The sequence below is a fragment of the Oncorhynchus tshawytscha genome, linkage group LG28, assembly GCF_018296145.1.
Source record: "Oncorhynchus tshawytscha isolate Ot180627B linkage group LG28, Otsh_v2.0, whole genome shotgun sequence".
Lineage (NCBI taxonomy): Eukaryota > Metazoa > Chordata > Actinopteri > Salmoniformes > Salmonidae > Oncorhynchus > Oncorhynchus tshawytscha.
Genome location: NC_056456.1, coordinates 12,266,493 through 12,280,959, shown reverse-complemented (window position 1 = coordinate 12,280,959; position 14,467 = coordinate 12,266,493). Strand labels below are relative to the sequence as shown.

At 40.9% G+C, this 14,467-nt stretch overlaps 1 protein-coding gene across 1 annotated transcript; it reads left to right on the top strand.

The window, feature by feature from the left end:
- Nucleotides 1-872: 872 nt before the first annotated feature.
- On the top strand, nt 873-6,814 carry LOC112226747 (phosphatidylinositol 3-kinase regulatory subunit gamma). Its single transcript, XM_024391267.1, has 7 exons — nt 873-1,261; nt 2,715-3,109; nt 3,303-3,571; nt 3,770-3,946; nt 4,298-4,372; nt 4,573-4,743; nt 4,955-6,814. Exons 1-7 carry the CDS (start codon nt 1,243-1,245, stop codon nt 5,259-5,261), a joined length of 1,413 nt encoding a protein of 470 aa, XP_024247035.1. The 5' UTR covers nt 873-1,242; the 3' UTR covers nt 5,262-6,814.
- Nucleotides 6,815-14,467: the final 7,653 nt, after the last annotated feature.

Below are 14,467 nucleotides of genomic sequence, written 5' to 3'. Positions count from 1 at the left end.
ACCTCACACGCTCCATATTTCTTCTCAATCGCAAACTATATCGCGGAATTTGTAACGCTTCATCGTTACAGATTAAATAGAGACCTAAAACTCATAAAGAACTACCCGAGAAGCATTAGGCTCTCGGTCTGATATGCGCGTTTGAACACCTGAGTAAGCTCTACTCATTGCGCAGGCGCAGTCATAGCCTTGACCAGGGCATTTGCTTACGGATATCCCATTACATTCAATCAGTTCAATTATTTATTTTTCAAGGCCTAAAGCACTTTGAGCAGTCACATTCTTGAAGCCCAAGAAACAAATACTTATCTTTCTAATGCAAATGGGAATTAAAAGGTTTATGAATGACTTTTTTGCAGGGTTACCGTCAACATGATTTCTATATTAATAAATAAAAAATAGTCATCGATGACAGGCGAGTACGAGTGTAAAGGGCTACTAGGTGAGCACTATGGTGCTTATCTTTATTATTATTAAAAATAAACAATGTATCTGTGTGTCTTTGTGTCTTCGCTAGATATATTCATTCATATCTCATGTGTCGTCGAATTAATCGCTGTTACAGTTACCTTGCATTGAGAACCTTGAATGAAACGATCAGGCAAGGAACGTACCACTTTTCATTTAGGGGTGTACGTGAACGGTTATTAAACAAATCCCTCACCAATAATCGTATGTCTATAAAAGCTGCATTCAGATATAGGCTACAATTAATACAATACAAGACAACATGATACTATTTCATATTTACATCAGAAATGTATTTTCAGTCTGTCTACATTAAGCAATCGGTCTTGTGACGACAGCTCTCCCTCTAAACGTGGTGGTTTCTCCCAAGATGATGTTGCAGATCCCTTTAAAATCTCTTGACCGCTGCCTCTGCGACGAAGTTTGGAGCAGAGCCGATCGGCGGTAATGAGAAACGTAGCTGGAAATGACAATCTTCATTTTTTTGCAGAACTGCTTTTGTGATTAAATGTATTGAACGAATTACGAGTTTGGCGTTGATGATATTCTCTCAAACTGGACTAATGAATAATTCTGCTACTGAACTGTCTAATCTGAAGTAGGACGCATAGGCTCCTAAAACGAATCGCCATTGTGATCCCTTCACTCTGGTGCAAGAGAAAGTTGTATTTTTTACGCATCGTGAGAAAGGGAAAGGTATCCCACAAAACGATTTGGAATTTAAACGTTTGGAACGGGATGTTTTATCCCTCTTAAATCCTATTCTACGTCGAAATGGATCAGGCACCTCCAGGTATTTGTTGGATCTGTATTATATTAAAATGCCTATCACATTTTATTAACACCGCTTATGATAGAAAGTTGACATAATACCAGTTGTGCACACACAGGTGTCCGTCCCCCCCATGTGTTTTGCCCAGGCATGCATAGCGCAATTCGCTGCTTGGCAATTACGTAATACTTTTGTCGTTGACGCGGTGGATTCGCTCATTCTCAGTCTTGCTTTGTCTTTACAAAGATATATATCAAAATTAAACATGGTATTTTGGGTCATAGGGTGATGAAATTCTTTCTGACCTATTACTATGTTATAATAACGCGTTTTACCAGCGCGTAAACAATGTTGAGTGGAGAAGAAATGCCGCAATGAAATGACTGCTTTGTTCCCCTTTTTCTCTAGTCTACTGTAGCCGACCGTAGTTAATTCGTGCGCAACCACTGAAAGCCTACCAGACCAGACTAGCTAGGCAACTTGTCGCATGACTTACTTCGAAACTGCCAATGGATGGCTGTATGCTACTTGATGTGATATTGCATTTATTATTATCACATATTGTCATTTTTTTTATTTATTCAGCTGTCTCCGTGGGATTACAGTGAATGACATAGCCATAGCCTGTTTAGAACTGGCTGGTGTCAAATAAAGAGGGACCATTTCCAATGCTTCTTGAAGTAAAAGAAAGAGAATATGATATTTATATCCGGGCTTTTATGAAGTCTATTCTTCATTTACTGTATTTGTGTATTCCTTTACCTCATGACACCCTCTGGAGTAAGGGCTTGGGGTACAGTCACAAGTCATACAGTTTAGGAATCCGGGCTTTCAGCTTTTGCTGCTACAGGTTCCTAAAATGCACTTTTGGCCTGTAGTGAAACACATCGCAAATATCGTCCTTCGCCTCAATATGGAAAAGTTAAGAGGGTGTTGAAAGTCCTGCGGTAAAAGAAAAATATAATAGTTTTATAGAGGATCATAACTTTAGTGCCCTTCCAGAAGATGGATGGTTTTGGGGCAGTTGCAGAATTTGGACACAAGACAACCAGGGGATGTAAAATTGACCCTATCTAAAGTTATGCCTACATTTGCACTTTACTGACAGAATAAAAATGTGCTGAATTTGCAGCATTTTACATTCGGTTGCTTTAGCTTCTTTGTTGGTTTTTCAGACTTGTTGACAAATGTGTGAAATCTATTTCCCCTTGCATGAAAAAAATACTAAAAGCCAATTTTGTGAGTGAACCTATGTTGGACATGCCTAGGCTTGTCTGGAGATTTGACAAGCTTGCAAAGAGGGTGTGTGTGTGTGGGGGGGTGTTGTTGTGTGGGTGATCATTCATTTAAACAGCTGTGAGTCTGCCGGTGGTGATAGTGAGGTGACAGTTTATGTTTGCAGTTATTTCACTTCCTCTCAAACTAATCATTATCTCAGGAAACTGTCATCCTGATCGCTCTCTTTCTCTCTCAGCTCTCCCTCCTAGGTCAACAAAGCCCATGACCTCCTCCATGAGCCACAACTGCCTCAGGGAAGCCCCCGTCTTTCCCCTGCAAGATGCTGAGTGGTACTGGGGAGACATTTCCAGGGAGGAAGTCAACGAGAAGCTCTGCAACACACCTGACGGTTCCTTCCTAGTTCGTGACGCTTCCACTAAGACACAAGGAGACTTCACGCTAACGCTGAGGAAAGACGGCCACAGCAAGTTGATAAAGATCTACCACCGTGAGGGGAAGTACGGATTCTCAGAGCCCCTGACCTTCAGCTCCGTGGTGGAGCTCATCTGGCACTACCAGCACCATCCTCTGGTGGAGTACAACGCTGTGCTTGACGTCATGCTCACACACCCCGTATCCCGCTTCCAACAGGTAGGCAGGAGACACCCACCCACACCTCTCATCTACCCTCAGTCTCAAGAATGTTTGTGTCCATTTTGAGATGGAAATTTGTGAGGGAGTGAAATTTGCCTTTGGTTTCCTAAGTAAATGGAAGATAATCGTCATACACAGACAAGTAATTAGTTGTCTGCTGTATTACATTTGTCTGCCTGTCTGTACCCAGGATGAGCTGGTGGAAGAGGACAGTGTTGACGTGGCTGGCAGGAAGCTCCAGGAGTACCACAGTCAGTATCAGGAGAAGAGTCAAGAATTTGACCGTCTATACGAGGCCTACAGTAAAACCTCACAGGAGATCCAGATGAAGAGAACAGCGATAGATGCCTTCAACGAGACCATGCTGATCTTCGAGGAGCAGTGTCGTGAGCAGGAGCGTTACGGGGAGGAGTGTGAGAGGAGCAGTCGATCTGAGGGAACAGAGAAGGACCTGGAGAGGTGAGTCTGGCAAACTAAGGCAACAATATCGCTACGTCTCTCGACATGGGAGTCTCCACATATGCTTATAGTGTGGATAGATAGATGTCTCTTTGTTGTTTCCTCCTTCCAACATGCATGCAGCTATGTTTCAGCTCAGTGGCTTGACCCATGACCCATCTTTTGACCCCTTATGACCATTGACATTTGCCCTTCCAGCTTCCTGATGAACTATGAGAAGCTGAAGTCTCGGCTGGGGGAGATCTACAATAGTAAGGTCCACCTGGAGCAGGACTTGAGGTCCCAGGTCCAGGACTATAGAGAGACAGACAGGAGGATCAACAGCCTCAGGCCTGACCTCATAGAGCTACGCAACATAAGGGACCAGTACTTCAAGTAAGTTACAATACTTCTATTCTATTCTGTTTTATTCCAATCACTGTTAATGAAGTAGCTTTTTTCAAGCCCTTCCCACTGGGCAAAAAGTAGTTGAATCAACGTTGTTTCCACGTCATTTCAACAACAAAAACATATGTGTGATGACGTTGACACAACATAAGGGAATTTTGTCTTTTTTTCACCAAACCTTTAACCTAAATCCAATGACATGGTGAAATGTTTTGTTGATTTCATGTTGAATTCACGTTGGTTGACAATTGAACTAAGATGTAATCCAAACTAGACATTGAAATGATGTACCCAGTGGGTTGGCACAGACATTCATTTTTGGTCCCCTTGGTTTTTCAGTTGGCTGAATCACAAAGGTGTGCGACAGAAACGCATTAACGATTGGCTGGGGATCCAAGACGATAGCAGTGATGAGTAAGTATTTCATAGTATAGACCTGTAAATTCTTATAATACTTCGTAATTGTACTTAGTTTTTGCTTAGAGATGCTTGTGGTGCTTATACATGTTTAGAAATGATAAAATACACCTTTTTTTTAATAGTATGCTCACTATTTATGAATGATTGGTATCAATGAAAGGTTTTTAACAATGTCCACCCTGGTGTGTGTGCAGCACCTATGTGTTGAAGGGGGAACGGGAGAAGCTGGCGCACCATGATGAGGGGACCTGGTTCGTGGGAGAGCTGAGCAGGACGCAGGCTGAGGAGATGCTGATGGACAAACCCACCGGAACCTTCCTGATCCGAGAGAGCAGCAAGCAGGGCTGCTACGCCTGCTCTGTGGTGTGAGTGTTCTCTTCCAGCGAGAAATGAACATTATGTAAATAATCATGAAGGAAAAGGAGATTAAGAAAAATATGTGAATACTGCTATGCCGTATGAGATGGCTCTACTTTTATAGGCTCTTGTAAAGCAGTTACTTCACTTTGATGCATGTTTCAAAGCTTAGGGGCTGCTACACTGGTTCTAACATATCTTTCTTTTGTAACCTTTCAGTGTGAATGAAGAAGTAAAGCATTGCATGATCTACAGCACGCCACGTGGTTACGGCTTTGCTGAGCCCTACGACCTCCACTGCTCTCTGAAGGAGCTCGTTCTGCACTACCGCCTCAACTCCCTGGCACAGCACAACCAGGCCTTGGACGTCCGGCTGGTGCACCCCGTCCACGTCACCCCTGTCTCGTCAGCTTCGCCCCGCACAGCCACAGAGGATTGCCTGCGACTAAAGACAGAGGAACACCATCTTCTACAGACTTCTACTAAACTACCCGCGGGACTCCCCGCAGCCGCTCCAGAGATGTAGACTAGACGGCTGTGGGACCTGTTTGCGTTCTGTAGCTATCCTAGTAGGACAACTTGAGGGCGGATATGCTTGCGTACTGACGCAACTTGAGGGGCAGATGTGTTTGCTTTAGTGAAGCAACTTGAGGGGGCGGACGTGTTTGCGTACTGAAGCTATTCTACGGATTTGCACTAGGATGATTCCAACAGATTTGTGAATGTGATTTCACTTGATTGGAACTTTGACCGGAACTTGAATGTCAGCTGGGACTTTGTTTTTTATAAGATTCTGTTTGCTATTGTTATTGGTTTGTTTGTTTGTTTTGTACCCATTTTTTTCACCTTTTCTTTTATGGGATACTATTTGTTTTCATTAGTGGGCCTGGTCATCCAGTGGATGACTGACTACATGTACTATATCATAATATGTTTATATTTGTCAGGTGCTCTTTTTTATTTGGACTTCCAGGGCCCCATTTTGACAACACAAAGAACTGGTGCTAATATAAAATGAGACCGTAATACACCCAATACCTTGGAATTTCGATGTAGTTTCAAATACGTGTTAATTGGTGTGATGCCCATGCACGGCAGATCATTAAAGTGGGTTTAGAATATAATGGTGCAGGAAAACAAGATGGCTGACTCGGTGGCGTAGCTAGCTGTGGTACGTACCAAACTCGTTCTGAGTATTTGAGTACGTAGTCATGCAACTATAGGAACTGATGTAGCGCAATTTGACAGTAGCGCTGATTTTTTCTGTTGTCAAATTATAACCCAGTTATCAGTTGATCTACTGTACTGAATGTAGCATAAACAATTTTCAATATATTCTTAGAACAACATTCTACATATTGTACCCAATAACCAAAGCACTTGTTATTAGTGAGAAAATATGTGTCCCGACCAGAAAATTCCGTTTATGGTGATGGGGGGGGAAAACACACCACACATGTGCTTGATCAAAACATAAATGGACTGTACGTTATATTCTGTTACTCAAAGTATAAGCTTTTTGTATTTTTAGATATATATTTTTTCTGAAATATGCCACAGGAGATGAAAGCTTGAGGAAAGTGCAATCCAACAGTATTTGTAATGTTAGAATTGAATGATTATGATTATCGGGGGTCATCAGCATTTGCCATAGAAATGCACTAACTCTTGATTGGTGGCGTTATTCATCTGATGATGTGACCTTTTTAAGAACGTTTTTGTGTGAACTGCCAGAGGTGCGGAAGTGTTAATTCTGTCTCTATTACTTGAACTGTGGCATTGCTCAATACAGGCATTGAATGTTTCCTCGTGACATATAGGCGCCTACATAGCTTAAGAGGAAAGGAATCCATGTTGTTCTTGGCACATTTGTCAAGTTTGAGGACAATAGACACTTTGTATTGAGATACTGTAAAACTTGTTTTTTTTTGTGGTTGGTTCGATGGAAGGTGTTTTAGTCTCTCTTAAAAACTTGACGGGAGGATTGAGGAAACTCCTTGGGCGACGTTAAGCAATATGAGATTATTAAAACCTTTTCTTGCTGAAAGACAATAAACTGATGAGGGTTTTCCTTTTGTACTTGCGTTGTCCTTGTTCCACTTCTTCCAAGTGTTTATTTATGCAACCAACCAATGACAATACATTTTCTATTTATGAAGGATTTATGAAGACTTCACTATTCCTTTAAATGGTGCTGCCAATCCTTCTATGTATGCAACACCTGAAACCAGTGAAATCTCTCACCTGAGCAGCTGCTTAGGGACAGATCATCACCCCAGCCTCAGGACATCCTTTCACCCCTCTATAAAATCCTGGTGTGATGAGAGTGAGAGGGGACATAGGGACAATCGTTATCTTAATAGCCAATTGGCAATCGCTATTCCCGGGACCCCAGGTCCATTAGTGTAGGACCCAATATTTGATATGCAGTATATACTAACTAGATGACTAAACAAGGGCTGCTGTTTTGAAGCCACCACGCCTCCATCTTGGAACTCCACCACCTTTGTAAAAAATATTTTGGAATTTATTAATGTCTACATTTGTTTTTGCTGTTTATTCTTTGACAGACACCTTAATGCATACTTTTGAATTACATTGTCAGCATTTTCCTTACAGTATATTTACAACAAAAAATACTTAAATACATGTTATTATGTCCTTGAAACATTTCATGGAAATAATGTAGAATTCCATTCATTCCTATGGAGGACTGCTTCTTCTGGGGAGTGCCAATATGACCAACCAGTGGCTTCAAAGCCTTTCATTGGCCAATACATAGCATCAGCAATCCAGGGTTTATATTTTTTATATCAGAGGAAGACGCGAAGTGAAAGGATTTACTCCCAAAATCTGTCCGCGTGAGATAAACCCTTTTTTGTATGGCGTTCTATGAGAGAGTGTCGAATTACTTAAGGCTTATTTCATCGAATAGAAGTTTCTGAAGGTTTAGGCTGTTACAAATGTACTGAAATAAGTAGATGCACGTTGCATGACTTTGTTGTGCCGTCGTTCACACGCATATCTGCCCTCTCATTGGCTAGAATGGTCCCACCTGATCTTACTTTTCTTCTTCACTCATTAGGAACACCTTCCAAATATTGAGTTGCACCCCTATTTCCTTCAGAACAGCCTAAATTCATTGGGGTATGGACTCTACAAGGTGTCGGAAGCGTTCCACAGGGATGCTGGCCCGTGTTGACTCCAATGCCTTCCATTGTTGTGTCAAGTTGGCTAGGTGTCCTTTGGGTGGTGGACCATTCTTGATTCGCACAGGAAACTTGAGCATGTTCATGACACACTCAACTGATGCGCCTTTTACCTACTATCATACCCCATTCAGTGAAACTTAAAATCTTTTGTCCTGCCCTGCCCTGCCCATTCACCCTTTGAATGGCACACATACACAATTCATGTCTCAATTGTCTCAATGCTTAAAAATCCTTATTTAACCTGTCTCCTCCCCTTCATCTACACTGATTGAAGTGGATTTAACAAGTGACATCAATAAGGGATCAAAGCTTTCACCTGGATTAATCTGGTCAGTCTATGTGTCCACATCACCAACAAAATATCATGATCCAAACACACCGAGACAGTCGTGAAGAGGGCACAACAACACTTTTTCCCCCTCAAGAGACTGAAAAGATTTGGCATGTCCTTTCTCTATTCTTATTTGACCTGTTCTTGCCATAATATGGACTTGGTCTTTTACCAAATAGGTCTGTATACCACTCCTACCTTGTCACAACACAACTGGTTGACTCAAACTCATTAAGAAGGAAAGAAATTCCAGAAATTAACTTTTAACAAGGCACACCTTTTAATTGAAATGCATTCCAGGAGACTACCTCATGAAGCTGGTTGAGAGAATGCCAAGCGAGTGCAAAGCTGTCATCAAGGCAAACGGTGGCTACTTTGAAGAATCTCAAATTTAAAAAAAAAACATTAAGAAAAACCTTTGAATGAGTAGTTGTGTCCAAACCTTTGACTTGTACTGATATGATATATATATATCATCATTATACTTAATTGTATGTAAAAATATATATACAAATAATAATAATTATATATATATATATATGTACACTATATACACTGAAAACTGTGTCAGTCAGCAGCATAGAGGACAGGACAGCCTTCTTGGCTGGATGGATGGACCAGATGCAGTGGCGTCTGTGAGCTGCTGACTCACTACCAGGGTGTGTGTGTGTCAGTGTCTGTTCCTGATTAGAAAATGGACAGTAGGCAATTCACAGAGACAGATTGCACAGGTTTACTTTGCACTGCAACACTGAAAGTGACAGAATGGCAGCTCTGATTACACCTCCAACTTAACCTTTGTCCTGTTAGCTGGTTTGAACTCTCTGACTGACTTGACCTGAAACTGTCTCCACCATAACCCTCATCACTTTCTCTCATGGTAATATTTGCAGATGTACATTCTTCCATTGATATTCATACTGTTTTATATACTGAACAAAAATATAAATGCAACATGCAACAATTTCAATACTTTTACTGAGTTACAGTTCATACAAAAAAATCATTCAATTGAAATAAATAAATTAGGCCCTATTCTATGGATTTCACATGACTGGGCAGGGGCGCAGCTTTTGTGAGTTTTCCCCACAAAAGGGGTTTATTACAGACAGAAATACTCCTCAGTTTCATCAGCTGTCCGGGTGACTGGTCTCAGACAATCTCGCAGGTGAAGAAGCAGGATGTGGAGGTCTTAGGCTGGAGTGGTTACACGTGGACTGTGAGGCCGGTTAGACGTGCAGCCAAAGGCATCTTATGGTAGAGAAATTAGCATTACATTCTCTGGCAACAGCTCTGGTGGACATTCCTGCAGTCAGCATGCCAACTGCATGCTCCCTCAAAACGTGAGACATCTGTGGCATTGTGTTGTGTGACAAAACTGCAGAATTTTAGAGTGGCCTTTTATTGTTCCCAGCATAAGGTGCACCTGTGTAATGATCATGCTGTTTAATCAGATTCTTGATATGCCACACCTGTCAGGTGGATGGATTATCTTGGCAAAGGATAAATAATAACAGGGATGTAAACAAATTTGTGCACAAAATTTGATGGAAATACGATTTTTTTGCATGTGGAAAATTTCTAGGATATTTTATTTCACCACATAAAACATGGGACCAGTGTCGCCCTAATATTTTGTTCAGTATATATTAATTTTTTTTAAATTTAGCACACACTCTTATCCTGAGCAATTCGGTTTAAGTGCCTTGCTCAAGGGCCAACTCAGGGAGTTGGTTACTGGCCCAACGCTCTTAACCACTAGGCTACCTGCCACCATTTCATCTATGCCATCCATTTCTGTCTTACTATCACCATCCATCCTTAGAAAAAACTTCTGAGCAAGGAGGGCTGGAGAATGAATTACCTTTATAGTCACACCTAAAATACACCATCAAACCTGCTCTCAGGCGTTGGCAATTGAGCTATTCTCCTTCAGGTTTCCACAGCCAATGACGGCCCTCTTCCCTCTGTCTCCGTCTGCCTCTCCCATTCCACATCAGCCTGGTCCACCAATGAAATGGCGAGAGCTCACTAACTGGCAGCCAACCAGCAGCTAGTTGCTATGTTGGAGGCAGACTCTGTAGCCCAGTGACATTGACATGGTGATTATTTTTCTTTCACCAGCACAGGCTGCTGTGGAAAGCATGAAAGAAATTAGGTTAGGTATGCATACATTGTCATTTTGTAATACTGCAGAATCTTGAAGATCCCCAAACATTTAACTAAAAAGTCCCTAACTGCTTCATAACATTCAGGCAATTTTAAAACAATCACAAATAAGAATAGGCCTATCTTCTCTATACAATTTCTTTTCATGTAATTTCAACACAGTAAAAATTGTATTTTATTACCAGTAATTTTATTATATCCATGCGTGCTTTGATTTTTACTTGCCTTCTTAATTTTAGCCAGGCGTACTGCGTATTCTATCACTTCTGTGCACACATTGTTCCATTGCTGAACCGCCAGTGTTGACAATAATTGATCCTATTTATTTGGTATTATATTAGCAATTTGACTGTCAATCCCATTCCTTCCTCGGGGGCATCACATAAACTAAATCTATAGCGAATAATTAACCGTTTATAAACTACTTAGAATCCCTTTATAAATGCAATGAAGTCTTGTATTTTCCCCATGTTTATGTAACCTTACATGGTTGTTTTTGGCCTGGCCTTTTTGGCAACAACTACCTCTGGCACCTCTGGTCAGGTGAAGTAATGAGGCCCGAACATTCAGCCTGACGTCCAGCTGGTTCAGCGGAGTTGGCAGCAGCTGACTAACTGCCCTGTGCATGCTAACAAACCATCCAGGGGGATTCTAATCTAGCAAATAAGATCTGTGGGAGCCAGTTTGGCAGCTAGGGTATCCATCCTTCACATACTGTCCTCCTCTAACTACGCCACCTAACCCGGCTTCTTCACTCACCCTCAACATATCATTTTATTCATTAATGTATTTATTTATCCAGGATATAGCCCTCTCTCAGTAGGCTAACAATTGCCACTGTTTCCCAAACAGGGAGTCCTCATTTCGATCCCACTTACTCTTACCTATTTTGTGTTTTTGTGCACATGCACCTTGTCTGACCTCTGATTTAACCTGCAGAACCCCAAGTAGCCCCGGCCCCCTCATAATCCTCAAAATCCAACTACATTCAGCCGCATGCTGACTTTTTCTTGAGCAAATGGTCGGGGGGCGGGAACATAATTCTAAATACTAGTATATTTGACAAAAACTATGTCATTTCAAACCTTTTACGTTGGGATTCGATCACATCCCACTGGGCACACCATGTCATTTCAACGTGGAGAATTGGGTCATATTTGGTAGATACGTTGATCAATGAGATTCCAACCTATTTTCACTTAACTCAAAAAGACAGCCAAATGTTTGTTGAATTCCCAATGTGTTGTCAATCACTATGCTTTCAACCATCTAAAAGCACAACCAAATTCCAATGGAAAATCAATGTCACAGATTTGGTTTGGTTGTCAACTAAATGTGTTATCTCTGCAATTTCAACCATTTAAAAGCACACCACAGTTCAAATGGGGATGTCAGGTATTTTGTTTATTCATACAACAACTTAATATGTTATCACTGTGCTTGATCAAATAGCACAGCCAACTGACCTGGATTGTATTTAGTTAGATTACATTGAAATACATGATGCAAGTGATCACTGTCATTTGAGATTCTGTGCAGATTATTATAGAAATTGTGAAGATTTCACTGACCTGTGACCCTGAACATGCACGCTTTCTATGATTACATAAGAAGATAATTATTGTTACAGTAACCTCAAAATGCCCTTAAATGTACACAGAGGGCTAATATCAATAACATGCATGTCAATCTCCACGGCTGGCCCTTAAATGTACACAGTTAGGCTAATATCAATAACATGCATGTCAATCTCCACGGCTGACCCTTCAATGTACACAGTGGGCTAATATCAATAACATGCATGTCAATCTCCACGGCTGACCCTTCAATGTACACAGTGGGCTAATATCAATAACATGCATGTCAATCTCTCCTGGCTCAAAGTAGAAGAGAGATTGACTACATCACTACTTGTCTTTGTGTGAAGTATTGATGTCTTGAAAACACAGAACTGTCTGTTCAAAAAGCTAACACACAGCTCAGACACCCATACATACCCCACAAGACATGCCACCAGGGTCTCTTCAAAGTCTCCAAGTCCAGACAAGGCTTGAAAAGGATTTGCTAGTAGATTGTCGACTTGATTCATGATGAAGATTGCTTGTCTAGCTTGCTAGCTAAGATTTTGAAAGTATGATGTTGACATGATCAGTCCAATCAAAGCTATGGTAGATATATCGTGATTTGACATCATTTTATCTGTGGCCAATGACCTTGAGCCTTCTTGGATGGGCACTTTTAATGTACATCTATGGCAGCACCCAAGGGGCTGGAATTTTCGAGCTCTCTCCGTAGTGTCCCAATGAGTGAGAGACCACTGAGCCAATCACGACGCAACTAGAGAAAATTACCAACCTCTGCTGGCTGCCCCACCACTACAGAAAATACTGAGCTAGGCTGAAACACCTGCATTTTGGAGCTGCTTTACTCAAGAAAGCAAAAAAAGGACCATATTTGTATGTGGCTTTATTAACTCAAATTCTTTGTTTCTTTTTACATTGTTTGCAAACTGATATGTGACACGTATTAATGCCAAAATAACAAACAAAACAGGCAACCAAAAAAAAAAAAATGTTATTTTGTATATATTTTTTAGCTAAACAGGTGGGGCTCAAAACAGGTGGCAAAGCCCCACTGGTCCTGATTGACGGGTCGCCACTGCTACTGATGGTATCCCCACAAGGTCACAAAATGGGCTGGATTTAATATTAAGGAAATAGGCTACATGAGATGTAATAACTCACTGAATGGATATCAGGTGCAAATCATATACATTTAGTTTATAAAGGGCTTCTCTAGATGATGTGGAGAAGAAAAGATGATGCCAAGATGGATTTCCTCCCTAGGTAATTGAACCAATTTCTTGATTGTCTTGATTAATTGACCCTTTTAACCTTTGGGGCTTAAATTGAAAGAAGAACGGGTTTCAGACACTGAACATGGTTCCAGACAAAGTTCCAAACAATCAAATCATCCAAAAAAGAAAGAAGTAATGGCGTGTTGGACCAGAAATGTTCATTCAAGTCTTTGTGTCTATTCAACGACAGTCCTCAGGTTTAGGTTTAATATTAACATTTTACATTTTAGTCATTTATACAGGGGTTCCCACATTTTTTGCTTCGTGACTCACCAATTGAGGTGGCTTTTGAATCGCGACCCACAATAAGGGTTGAGCAGTGAAAAAAAACATACACAATCCAAAGAAAAATATATGAATAATATCCACTTCTTCAAAACATTTAGGCCTAAGAAATTGAATGTATAATTATGATATTATTTGTAACAAAGCAGGGTTTTTTTCTGGATAAAAAAGGGGTGTAGGTGATGGGCAAGGCTGTGGGCTGAACTCTATCTGGGCCATGGGCAGGAACATTTAAGGCCCTCATCTTGGCAGCTCAGTTTTAAAGCTAATATTCTGCAATTCTACACAGCTGCCATGGAGCAGAGAGAAAATGTTGCAGTTTTAATCTCATTTCCTGCAATTCTACGTATATTTTACATAGCTAATGCTGTGTTCTTTAGGCTCAAAAGAAAATCAATGAGAGCCTGGTTAACTAGTTTTTATTTTGGTGATTGTAAATTCTAAAAGATTACTTTACTGACTTTATTGTCCCCGTGGGGAAATTTTGTTACAGTGGTGTGTAAATACAGTAGACAACAAATTGACAATACAAAATTCATAACAGTTACTGTACTGGCCTTACTTGGTGGATTGGAACATTAACACGAGCTGTTTAGGAGGGATATCACACCTTGCACAAATTATTGTCCAGTTCTGTTTTTCCTGGCAATGGGTGCCCTATATCTGCACCCAGAGGGGAGTAGTTAAAAGTACAGGTACAGGGGGTGGCTTGGGTCTAAAATTATTTTGTGAGCCTTGCTGAAGGCCCTGACCTTAAAGATCTCATCCAAGCCTGTCTGTTTGACTCCAAGTACCTTGCTTACTATGGTGATAATCCTTCTCAGCATATTTTTTCTGCTATAGCCAAACGAACAAAAAATTCAAAAAGTTCAAATGCT

Coding starts and splice junctions, on each gene's coding strand:
- LOC112226747 (XM_024391267.1), top strand. Junction 3,572..3,769: donor ACAGAGAAGGACCTGGAGAG/GTGAGTCTGGCA, acceptor TTGCCCTTCCAG/CTTCCTGATGAACTATGAGA. Junction 3,947..4,297: donor ATAAGGGACCAGTACTTCAA/GTAAGTTACAAT, acceptor TTGGTTTTTCAG/TTGGCTGAATCACAAAGGTG.